Consider the following 12,885-nt stretch of genomic DNA (forward strand, 5'->3'; position numbering starts at 1 on the left):
ATCATCACGGATCCTGTAAACCAGCAATAACATCATTCCCATTTTGCAGGTGAGGAAACTGAGACTCAGTGGTTAAGTAGCCTAAGGTTTTACAAGCTAATAAATACATTCAAAATCAGGTCTTTCTGGCAATAAACCTATATTTTTTATTACTTCAGGTTTCAAAAATGATAAAAATTCTACCAATTCCCACAGAGCCCTATATTTTAGGAATGGCTACAGTTATCTCTGAAAACCAGGAAAGTACTGTTTCCTCAATCAGGTTCCTAAGCTCTGACATAGGCTACCCCATTCAAGAGGTGAGAGCAGCTTAAGTTTAGTTCTCTTGGCAGCCAAGCTATATCCACCAAGCCAGACCCAAAGGACAGAATAAGTATCTGCTGAATTCAGTAAGCTAGTGGCCACTGAACTTCACAGGACAACCTGAACTTTCACTGGGAGGGAATTAAACTGAAACAGTCTTTTCCTGAGGTGGGAAGGAATGGACTGAAAAAATAAATTTGAAATGCTGAATAGGGAAATCTTATACAGTCATAACTGTGTTTTTATTTATTTTTACCCTGCTTCCACAAAAGATTTGAGGCAGCTCAAATGAGAACAGATAATAAAAAGTGAGAGCAAAATTAAAATACAAATAAAGAATCAAGACCAGGGAAAGCATAAATAAAAGGAAAAAGTAAAGGCTAGGGAAAGAAGAACAAATGGGTCTTCTACAACACTGTAGTAATCAGCTTTAAATCTGGCTCTGAGTTTCCTGGCAGACAAAGTGAAAAGGGAGACCAGTTACATAATTCTGATTATCAGATAGGAAGAAACATACCAGTGTCTCAGGGAGAGATTATAATTATTATGCGCAAATAAAGACCTTAAATCCAATACCTCTCAGAGCTGTAAGATTAGCAGTTCTAAAGCTAAAGGCCCAGAAATTGTTGATTTTTTTTTTCAGCAATTAGATAGGCTTGTTCTACAACCTTTAAAGAAATGGCTGCTGCTATTACAAAACTACCCCCTGGAGACATAGGAGTCCATAAGGGATTCATAATGTTGCCAAACCTCTAGTTCTATTAGGTAGTTTCCACCAATATTTCTGAAATACATAGATATGAACCGATACCTCAAATGTGGTTGGTGGGAGGAGAAAAAAAGCCATTTCTAAATAGCAGGTGATGTTCAAGAAGCAGCTACGCAGCCACCTATCTGGAATACTGAATAGAAGAGTCACACACAAGGCAAAGGGTTGAATAAACTGTCCTCATAAGGCCCCTTCTAAATGTGAAGCTCTAAGGTCATGTTTTTCCATGAGGAAACTTGTCTGCCTTGTTTTACTGTGTATCCTTAGGAACTAGTATATTATTAACATTTACTATTAGTTGACTGAATAATTATTCCCATTTGCCTATCTCAGGAATATAAACAGGAATAACCTGAAAGAATTAAAGTTATAGGCAGCACTGGTACTCCTAAAGAATTCTTTCATAGAGCCTCAGTAAGTTCCACTCTCTCATACTGGTCATCCAGCTGGGATGGGTCTGTTTGGTACTTTACTTCAGTTTTCTGAACTACAAATGGGGGACTAAATTGTATGTGAAACATAGGAGTTGCTTGAAATAACTGCTGCATAAAGATCAGAATTTTATGCAATCCATATATCACAATTGGAAAACCTTTTTTTTTTAGAAACACTGGTTACTAGGAGGCTGGAACCAGATCAGCATCGAGTAAAAAAGCAGTTGTGAAGGGTCGATTGTGCATGTGCTTGTGTGAGGCTTTGTCCCAACAGAGACAGGATGGCTCTGTCTCTTTTCCTGGCCAGAACCCCAGTTGCGCAACAGAACTATAGCAAATACTTGATGACTAAGACTGCAAATCTCCAAAAATACAACAAACAACATGAGAAAGTCTCATCAGATTTTCCTCACATTCATTGGCACTGAGCCCTGTTTTGTCAGAGAATACTTACAAGAGGGCCACTTTCAGAGGGATGTAACGCATTTCCATAGGGGTTCGGATGAGTTCGGCCACATCTGGGGCATACTGGTCTAGTTCTAGGAGGAGTTTCTGCTTTTTAAACTGGAAAAAATATGACAAAACACATGAAACAAATAACTTCCCGTTGCTTTTAGGATGAAGACAAAAGTTCTTCCATGGCCCACATGGCCTGTCTGACCTGGCCCTACCTCTCCAGGGTCATTTCACGCTCGCTCCCCACACCTCTCACTTTCTGGGTTCAAGCACCATGAACATGCCACTGCCCTCCTGCTCCCAGCTCTTTGCATTTAACCTAGAACAAACAACCTCTTCTTCTCTTTCCCTAGTTAACTCCCACATAAGCTTTAGATCTTAGTTAAATTGTCACTTCCTCAGGAAGGCACACTCACTGCCCTGACTGTAAAAATCTCATAACACTGTTCACAGTTAGAACTTTTTTATTTATTTATGTGACTATCTTTCTCCTTCACTATGCTATAAGTTCCATGAGGGCAGAGACCATGTTTATTTGCGAATACCTGGCACAGTGAGCAAACAAACATCTGCTGAATGGCTAAATGAATGACTGAATGGCAAAGCAGTTTTTAGTCATTTTTAAGAGTTATCATCAGTGGCCTAAGGATTCCAAAGTTCCATCAAAGCGAAATATTTTCATGCAAAGTGGAACGATCCCCTGAATGTCACAGTGTCCTGGGTTTTCTTCTGAGCTCTCCTGTTTCAAGTTTTTGACTTCCACAGAGGAAGTGGGAAATGACCATGATGAAGAGAAGGAGGAGGAAGGCTGGGTGTGGCTGGGCAGCCAGATAGTTTACAGGGAGTGAGATGGGGGTGGAAAGCTCTTGCCTTCCCCTGTGTGTGTCCCAACAAGCTCATGGGTGTGTTCCAGATTGAAAAAAAGTTAGGCAACCCTATAAGCAAACATGGGTCACACTACAGATAGAAAAAGCCTCTGAACCCCAAATGGGTAGCCCTGCTGATTTAATGATCTTAGATAGTATAAAATCAATGCCGCAACCTATTATAAAACAGAGTAACTCAGAGAAGCCACAGTAGTGTGTGATTAAAGATTTAAGGATGAAAACACAGATGGCAACAGAATACTGCAATACACCATTTACATAAAGTTAAAAGCATGCAAAATAACACTATATGTTACTTAGGTATATTTACAAATGCACAAAAAATTAAGGCCATGTGTGGGAACGATAAACACTAAATTCAGAACAGTGGTAACTGGAGAGAAGGAGTAAGGAGACGAAAGTATCAGAGAGAGGCAACTCTATGTAAAATGTTTTATTTTTTAAACTGAAATAGGTTCACAGTATGTATTATTCTTTACATATTTTTGCATGTCTTAGATATTTTGGATATTTAAATTTTTAAACTAAAAAAAAATTTTTTAAGAGCCATCTTTCAGTTCAAAAGAAAGTCCCAGGATAATCATAGAAATACAGGTAACCACAGATTTCTTGCAGAGGTTTAGGTAGAGGCTTAATCAAAAAACCTGAACAGGGCTTCCCTGGTGGCGCAGTAGTTGAGAGTCCGCCTGCTGATGCAGGGGACACGGGTTTGTGCCCCGGTCCGGGAAGATCCCACATGCTGCAGAGCAGCTGGGCCCATGAGCCATGGCCGCTGAGCCTGCGCATCCGGAGCCTGTGCCCCGCAACGGGAGAGGCCACAACAGTGAGAGGCCCGCATACCGCAAAAAAAAAAAAAACCTGAACAAACTTCAAAAACCTCCCTTTGATCATCTCTGGGAGTCCAAGTTAAGTGGTGGGAATTATCATCAGTAAGATTTATGCTGCCATTCACAGCTGGGGTTATTTAATTAAAAGGGAAAAATATAAACTAAGATGTTTTTATCAGAGAGAAGGGGGCTGGCTTAGCAAACAAAGCAGTCAATGAGGACAGCTGCAGCAGTGGTGGAAGGACGGAGGCCCCACTAGCTAAGGGTTCTAGAGTTCTACTGCAAAAAGAAGGCCACCTGGAGGGTGTGAGAGCCACAAAGAAGGCTGTTAAAAGGAAACAGGGAGTTCACCCAGTAGCAGCCAGAGAGACAGATGGGAATACAGGCCCATTCCCCAGGCTGGAAGCCAGCCAGCAGGACTACAGTAAGAGATGCAGGCAGTTAAACAGGGATGTGTAGGCCCTGGGCAAAGGTGACACTGTGCCAACAAGGAAAGAAAACTTCCTTGTAACCCCAATCTTCCAAAATACTTTAAAACAGAAAGATTTTATGAAAGGAGAGTCTCCACGAGAGAAGGGCAGTCAGGTCAGCAGTCCCCAGATTCAATGCTACCTTTCTTTTTGTCTCCCCCAATCTCACCAGCACAGGTACCATTATGCCTGGCCTTAGAACTCAATATTGACTCAGATCCCCTAAGCACAGACAAAATCCCTTTAAAACATCCCCATCATCCAGTTAGAGACAGGAAAGTGGCTAAAAATCTAAGGAAAATTAAACACACACACACCAAGAAAATATTAGAAGTATAAAAATAAATGAGGGGTGTCCCTGGTGGTGCAGTGGTTAAGAATCCGCCTGCCAGTGCTGGGGACACGGGTTCGAGCCCTGGTCTGGGAAGATTCCACATGCCCACAGAGCAATTAAGCCCGTGCGCCACAACTACTGAGCCTGCACTCTAGAGCCCGCGAGCCACAACTACTGAAGCCTGCACGGCACAACTACTGAAGCCCGCGAGCCTAGAGCCCATGCTCCGCAACAAGGGGATCCACCACAATGAAAAGCCCGCACATCGCAATGAAGAGTAGCCCCCGCTCGCCGCAACTAGAGAAAGCCCATCCACAGCAATGAAGACCCAACACAGCCAAAAATAAATAAATAAATAAGGTTAAAGACTACAATTTAAAATCCAAAGATAGGTATATTTCTAGGTATATTCAGAAGCCTCAACAACAATGAGATTTAAAGCAGGAGAGGTTAAAAGTGACCTAAAAAGTAATTACCTGAATGTGTTACCTTTGTAATCATTAATCAGCTTTTCCATATGTATGTTATATTTTAGCAGAAATTTTTGAATTAAAAAAAATCTCCAGGGTGGAGTTTTCCTTCCCTTTTACCCACTACCCCACGCAGCCATTTCCCTGTCCCTTGAAAGGTTGATTTTTGCAAGGACATAATTCCCCTACTCCAAATAAAGAGATTCTTCTAATCACTGAAGCTGTGTCTACACCCCTTTGCATCCCCAAAACCTATGGGGGGGGTGAATATTCCACCCCCACTGTATCTCCAACCGTTAGCCTCAGCACATTCCAAATTCAGGAACCTATCCTCCAAATTCACAACCCTCTAAGCATAGTAGGGGATACAGGTTTTTATCACTCCCTATCAAACCACCTGCAGCTTTCTAACATGAATTCTGAGTTCCAAATAAGCGCAGTCTCAGCAAAGGACAGACTAGACTAACATTGCTTCTGTCAAGTGAGGCAGATGTAAACTGTCATGAGAATCAACTGGTCACAATCAATCAGCATTCATATTCCACATGCTCAAGTTGGAGACTGGGGTGGGGCTGGAGTCTTCCATCTCTGCACCATAGTTTACCAGGATGCATTTGGGTGCAGACACAGCTTCATTACCAGGGATAAAAAATCTCAAATTCTAGCAAGACTAAAATACTTCCAGACTATATGATATGGGCCCATTCTGACAAACTGGGAAAGATTTGGGGGAAGATGTGCTAATATTCTATCCAAGTCAACAGTAGTATGTTAGTATCATCAAAGTCTGCCATTTAGAATGAGTTAATTTTTGACACAGGGTAAATGAAACTCTTATTCTAACCAAGAAATGTAATGTTCTAGTAGGCTGAATTCTGAGGATGGAGAAGCAAAACTATTCCAAATTTTTATTTGGTGATAAAGTTTTATCTTGGTGATAACAGATAGCATACCCTGCCTTGGTGTGCTCAAAACCAGGGTATTGACAATAGCTCATTCAGTTTTCTCTCTCCCTCTTTAAATCACACAAAGAAAAAAAAAGAGATCTCTATATGTTTCCATATAAAGTCAGAAATAACTAAGAAATGAATTAAAATTACTGACGCACTAAATTAAAAGTATCTCTTCTATTGACACTGAAGCTGACTTTGTTAAGAAACTCACTGAAACCTAGTTTCATTATTTCCCCATAAGCTTCTCCTCCCCTTAAAAATTGTTTTAATTGGAGTATATGACAGCTGATCAGTAAAAAAAAAAAAAAAAAGAATGCATATGATGGTAGCATCTCTAATCAGCTTTCATTAAAACACATTTCAGAAAAAAAAACCCAACACATTTCAGTTTTATATTTTCTTTGAAAAGATCTGATTGTGTTCTTAGATGAAAGCCACCAAACCTCCCTTAGATATTCACATATATCCCATATATACATGCTATTTTTTTCTCCAGTGTTTTATATTTAAAACTTTCAAACTACAGAAAAGTTGAAAGAATAATTCAATAAAACACATAGATCCACCAACTGTTAACATTTTGCCACATTTTCTTTATCTCTACACACACACACACACAGACAAAAGCACACACGGGAACCATTTTTCTTCCAGAACCATTTGAAAGTAAGTTGTAAACATCATGACCCTTCACCCCCTAAATTTTTTTTAATAGATTTTTTTTTATAAAACTTTTATTTGTTCTGGACTTAAATCCAGAATATATAAAGAAAACTTAAAACTCACTAATAAAAAGATAATAAGCCAATAAAAATGGGAAACAAGTTGATCAGGCTCTTTACAAAAGAAAACATATAAATGGCAAATAAACAAATGAAAATATGCTCAACATCATTAGTCACTAGGGAAGAGCAAATTAAAACCACAAGGAGATACCACCAGTGACATGCCCACTAGGATGCTGAAAGTAAAAGTACCAAGCACACTATGATAGGCAGACTAGTGGCCTCCAAAGATGTCCATTCTAATCACTGAAACATGTGAATCAGTCCATCTTGTTGTAACAGTCCCCAGATAAGTCTTCATTATTGTTCTTTTACTCAGTAAATGCTTGTCCTTCCTTCCATCTATTTCCTTCTTAGACACATTTTTTGATCATTCTTTTAATGAAGGTCTGCGAATGGCAAATTCTCTACATTATTTTTTCTATCTTAAAATCAGAAAGATGATTTTAATCTTATTTCTCAATAAAATAATAACATACATTTGTAAAGCAAACAATTTTAAGAATATTTCTCTAAAGGCTTTCTGGAATTCCTAAAGGAAATTTATCTATTTTAGAAAGAAAATTCCAAGGAATTATGGAAAACGACATAAAATTATCAAGTAGCCCCCTCCCCCTACAACACACAGTAATCATTCTGGTACAAAGCACTTTTTTTTTTTTTTTATACAGCAGGTTCTTATTAGTCATCAATTTTATACACATCAGTGTATACATGTCAATCCCAATCGCAGAATTCTCATAGATGAGATAAAGAGGGTTTTTTAAAATTAATTAATTAATTAATTTTTGGCTGCCTTGGGTCTTTGTTGCTGCACGCAGGGCTTTCTCTAGTTGCGGCGAGCGGGAGCTACTCTTTGTTGCGGTGCGCAGGCTTCTCATTGCAGTGGCTCCTCCTGCTGTGGAGCACAGGTTCAAGGCACAGTAGTTGTGGCTCGCGGGCTCTAGAGCGCAGGCTCAGTAATTGTGGCGCACGGGCTTAGTTGCTACGTGGCATGTGGGATCTTCTCGGAACAGGGATCAAACCCGTGGACCCTGCATTGGCAGGTGGATTCTTAACCACTGCGCCACCAGGGAAGTCCCGCCCCTAAATATTTGAGCAGGTAACTTCAAAGAACAAAGACTGGAGTTTACATACACGAACTACCTTGGGAGAAAAAAATAACCACTACTATTTTATTTCTGAATTCCTCTGCTTATAAATCTCATGCCCAGTTATTTCATCTCTGGCCTTCTAGGGAATCCTGTTAAAGCATTTTACATCAGCCCTATAATTTTCCTTTCTTTTCTTTTCCAGCTTTCTTGACATATAATTGACATATAACATTGTATGTTTAAGGTACACATGATGATTGGACATATTATACACATATATTGCAAAATGATTATTACAATAAGGTTAGTTAACACACCTATCACCTCACATAACTATGTGTGTGTGTGTTTGTGTGTGTGTGGTGAGAGTATTTAAGGTCTACTCTCTTAGCAACTTTCAAGTATACAATACGATATTGTTAACTAGAGTTACTATGCTGCACAGTAGATCCCTGGAACTTAATCATCTTACAACTGGAAGTTAGTACCTTTGACCAACATCTCCCCATTTCCCCCACCCCCCAGCCCCTGGCAACCATCAAGCTACTCTCTATTCCTATGAGTTTGACTTTTTTAGATTCCACATATAAGTGAGATCATACGGTATTTGTCTTTCTCTGTCTGACTTATTTTACTTAGCAAAATGTCCTCAATGTTCACCCATGTTGTCACAAATGCTCCATTAGCTTAAGATGTATACTCCCTGGTCTTAGTGATGTTAAGTCTCTAATATGCAGTTCTTAATCCCTTAAGGGGGTTAATCAAGGACTCCTTGAGCACTGATAGCAACTATGGAAAAAATGATATAAGCACATACACACACAATTTTTCATACCATTTCAAGGGCTTTATAGACCCGTTAAGCCTATAAATGGACCCCAAATTAAGAACCCTCAGTCCAGATATTTTAAAAATCTCTTTGAGGTCTAAAATTCTAGAATTCACCCACTTTATGTTACTGATGACCAGAGCACAGAAGGGCAGACTGCTAATTCTGGTTCTATTACTTGGTAACACAAGTGAAAATGAACCACAAACAGACAACATCAATGGAATGCAGCCTTCACTCACCCCAGTCTAAATCCTCTCAGTGGCTCCCAGCCAGTCAATGAGGACTGCAGACAATTTTTAAAATAACTACATAGATAGTACACATGGTTAATCTGTTAACTCTCTCAGAATCCAGGAAAATGAGAATGGTCCCACTACACAATTCTCCTTGGCTATTACATATGGTTTTCAATAGGTATTTATTACATGCCAAATTTTCCAATTAAGATTGCTCTCTGCAGGGAAATAGAAACTACATTGGGAATCCAGTTTTACCTTGGATGGGCATAAGACAGTGAGTTGAAAGCTCTATTCATTTTCTTTTGGAAAGAAAAACTGGTGAAAAGAATGGAAGATTTTTTTTTTTTTTTTTTTTTTTTTGCGGTACGCGGGCCTCTCAGGGCCTCTCACTGTTGTGGCCCCTCCCGTTGCGGACCACAGGCTCCGGACGCGCAGGCTCAGCGGCCATGGCTCACGGGCCCAGTGGCTCCGCGGGATGCGGGATCTTCCCGGACCGGGGCACGAACCCGCGTCACCTGCATGGGCAGGCTGACTCTCAACGACTGCGCCACCAGGGAAGCCCAGAATGGAAGATTTTTAAGGGTCTTCATTAATATAACAGTAGTTCAACTCCATTTACTCCAAAAGGTCTGAACCTGGATCGGTGAGTGGATATTAAGCCACGAAGATTAAGCTGACCTTTCTATATATATTAGTAAAGCTGTCTTATTGGTTTGGGTTTGGTCATTCCAGGGATGGCTGAACAAGCCAGAAGCTTCACTCCCACTTCTTAGGATTTTAAGACAGCTGATCTTTTAAGTACACGACCTTTGATTTTTTGTGATAACAGAGATCATCAGGCTACCGAATTTCACTGGTTTTGTCCCACCCACTGACTACTCACCACAACTTTATTGAAGTCCTGGATTGCAAAATACAGGGCAATGGCAGTGAGCGCATCAGTTATCTGTCAAGAGAAAGAGAAATAAAAGGAAATGAACCTAATTAGTACAGGAGTAATGGAATGCTGCCAGAGTACGGAGTTTTGGGATGGTGATGGACTACTCAGTACTGAATTCTTACATTCAGGTAGAACCTCAACCCTCACTTTGACTACAAAGATAAAGCCTCTTCAGGGAGGTCTGACCAGAAAACTCTGAGGACTAGGACCCACTGAGGCTTACATCAGTTTGGTGTCCCACATCTGCTCTGTAATCGCAAGTTATTTAAGTTTTCTATAAAATGAGAATAATACCCACTGCTTTGCAGGCCTGATGCAGGTCAAGTACTTAGCGCACAGTAAGCCCTCAACAAGCCACAGCCATTATAATTATTAATGAAGACCTCAGTGGACCTCCTACTTGACCCAGATTTTCAACTCTAGATTAGACAAGTGTTTCAAATTTCTACACTCAAAACATAGCCCTGTTTTCTCAATTTTGAAGGTTCTTGCCCTTAAAGTCTCATCTGGCCTATGTCCTCTGCACAGAATGTCTTGGCAGAATGCTTAGGAAATTCCGGATGCCCTCTATACTGGCACCACAATTAAAGCCAATCATAGAACCCTGAAGCTAGAAATTCAAGAATACATAGTCCAGAAATCAAATTTTAAAACTATAAGGAACTGAAACTGGTCAGATGCCAGAGACTACTCCTCACACATCCATAAAACTATCACAGTTCCATGAATTCACATTTAAGATAGCTTTTTGCTTTTATGTTCTGAGAAACTCCTCAGCTCCTAATATAGATTTTTTTCCCCTTAAAAACAAGAAGATAAAAGACTCTAAAATTAGGGCTTCCCTGGTGGCGCATTGGTTAAGAATCCGCCTGCCAATGCAGGGGACACGGGTTCGATCCCTGGTCCAGGAAGATCCCACATGCTGCGAAGCAACTACGCCCGTGCGCCACAACTACTGAGCCTGCACTCTACAGCTCTTCTCTTCCCTTATGTGGAAGCCGCAATTACTGAGCCCGCATGCTGCAACTACTGAAGCCCATGCAACCTAGAGCCCATGCTCCGCAACAAGAGAAGCCACCGCAGTGAGAAGCCTGCACACCGCAACGAAGAGTAGCCCCCTCTCGCTGCAACCAGAGAAAAGCCCACGTGCAGCAATGAAGACCCAACAAAGCCAAAAATAAAATAAATAAATTTATTTTAAAAGACTCTAAAATTGGGCTTCCCTGGTGGCGCAGTGGTAGAGAGTCCGCCTGCCGATGCAGGGGACACGGGTTCGTGCCCTGGTCCGGGAAGATCCCTCATCCCGCAGAGCGGCTGGGCCCGTGAGCCACGGCCGCTGAGCCTGCGCTCCGCAACGGGAGAGGCCACAACAGTGAGAGGCCCGCGTACCGCAAAAAAAAAAAAGACTCTAAAATTAAAAATACATACATATTGATTTTATGTGGAAGGTTACTTACCATAAATACCAATTCAGCATAGTCAATCAGGAAATGAAAGAGGTATATTATTAATGGAGTCTGCAGGAGAAAAACAAATACATTAAGTTAAAAGTTAATGTTATCAGCTTCCAGAGTACAGGGTGGGGAGGAGGCTATTCTGTCAACAAAAATCTCTTTCTTTCCTAGAATACTGTTCTATGCCAGTGTGCCAGCGTACATATGAGGGAGAATTATTTAGCATCACTTGAATCATTTTGTGCCACTGGGACTATCTGCTGAATTGAGTAAAGAGAATAAACAAAATCTAGTATGTGTTAAATACCTGGTGAAGAGCTGTTTACACAGTAAAGGTATGAGGTGAATTTTAGTTTTAAGACATATATAATAGGCACGGGAAACTCCATAATGGACCAGGATTGCTGAACTCATAAAATAAAATGCAAAATGTTTTCCCTTCTTCTGTTCTCTGAGACGTTTTATATTAGTGTTACTTCTTCCTCAAACAGTTGGGAAAATTAACTCACCATGAAGCCATCTCAACCTCAGTTTTCTTTGAGAGAAGATTTTAAATTACAGATTCAATTTCTTTCACAGATAAAACACTATCCGGATTTGCTATATTTTTCTTAGCCATTTGCCATTTTTTTCTTTTCTTTTCTTATTTTTTTTTCTTGGTTTTCTAGGAATATGTTCATTTCACAAAAATTTACAATTTTTTTGGCATAAAATTGTTCATAATATTTTATTTGTTAGTGTCTACAGGAACTATAGTGATGTTCCCTTTTTCTTTCCCAATATTGGTAATGTGCATCTTCTTTTTTTTTAATCTTGACAAATTTTGCCAGAGATTTCTTAATTTTATTAGTCTTTCAAAGTACCAACTTTGGGCTTTAATGATTATTATACTTCTTTAATTTCTAAACTTTACAATACACAATTCTTCAAACTCTTCTGGGGATAATTACTTTTTCTGATGATACCTAGATCACTGATTTTTAGAATTTTTTTAAAAATTTCTTTGTTTATTTATTTATTTTGGCTGTGTTAGGTCTTCGTTGCTGTGTGCAGGCTTTCTCCAGTTGTGGCGAGCAGGGGCTACTCTTCGTTGAGCGGTGGTTTTTCTTGTTGCAGAGCACGGGCTCTAGGTTGTGTGGGCTTCAGTAGTTGCAGCACGCGGGCTCAGTAATTGCGGCTTGCGGGCTCTAGAGCACAGGCTCAGTAGTTATGGCTCGTGGGCTCTAGAGTGCAGGCTCAGTAGTTGTGGTGCACGGGTTTAGTTGCTCCGCAGCATGTGGGATCTTCCCAGGCCAGGGATCGAACCCGTGTCCCCTGCATAGGCAGGCGGATTCTTAACCAATGTGCCACCAGGGAAGTCCTAGTCTTCTTTCCTAAAACAGTTGACCCTCGAACAATGTGGGAGTGCTAACCCCCACACAGTTAAAAAATCTGAGTACAGGGCTTCCCTGGTGGTGCAGTGGTTGAGAGTCCGCCTGCCGATGCAGGGGACACGGGTTCGTGCCCCGGTCCAGGAAGATCCCACATGCCGCGGAGCGGCTGGGCCCGTGAGCCATGGCCGCTGAGCCTGCGCGTCCGGAGCCTGTGCTCCGCAACGGGAGAGGCCACAACAGTGAGAGGCCCGCGTACCGCAAAAAA

At 40.8% G+C, this 12,885-nt stretch overlaps 1 protein-coding gene across 9 annotated transcripts in view; it reads right to left on the reverse strand.

The window, feature by feature from the left end:
* Window positions 1-12,885, reverse strand: part of PIGU (phosphatidylinositol glycan anchor biosynthesis class U) — a 111,192-nt gene that overhangs the window by 78,942 nt on the left and 19,365 nt on the right. For 8 of the 9 annotated variants that reach the window (XR_016387909.1, XM_089896746.1, XM_089896745.1 and 5 more), the window contains 3 exons: window positions 11,251-11,310; window positions 9,737-9,799; window positions 1,961-2,070 (listed from right to left, as the gene is read on the reverse strand). Coding sequence is in view for 8 of the 9 variants with exons in the window: in XM_089896746.1 (XP_089752872.1) it covers window positions 1,961-2,070; window positions 9,737-9,799; window positions 11,251-11,310 (233 nt within the window). In the remaining variant the exon portion in view is untranslated. The remainder of the gene's footprint in view (window positions 1-1,960; window positions 2,071-9,736; window positions 9,800-11,250; window positions 11,311-12,885) is intronic. The other variant, XM_089896751.1, reaches the window with a different exon arrangement.

This window comes from Delphinapterus leucas, chromosome 15 (genome assembly GCF_059928025.1).
Source record: "Delphinapterus leucas isolate spDelLeu-1000000601 "Yukka" chromosome 15, BTC_Dleu_Yukka2, whole genome shotgun sequence".
NCBI classification, from domain to species: domain Eukaryota; kingdom Metazoa; phylum Chordata; class Mammalia; order Artiodactyla; family Monodontidae; genus Delphinapterus; species Delphinapterus leucas.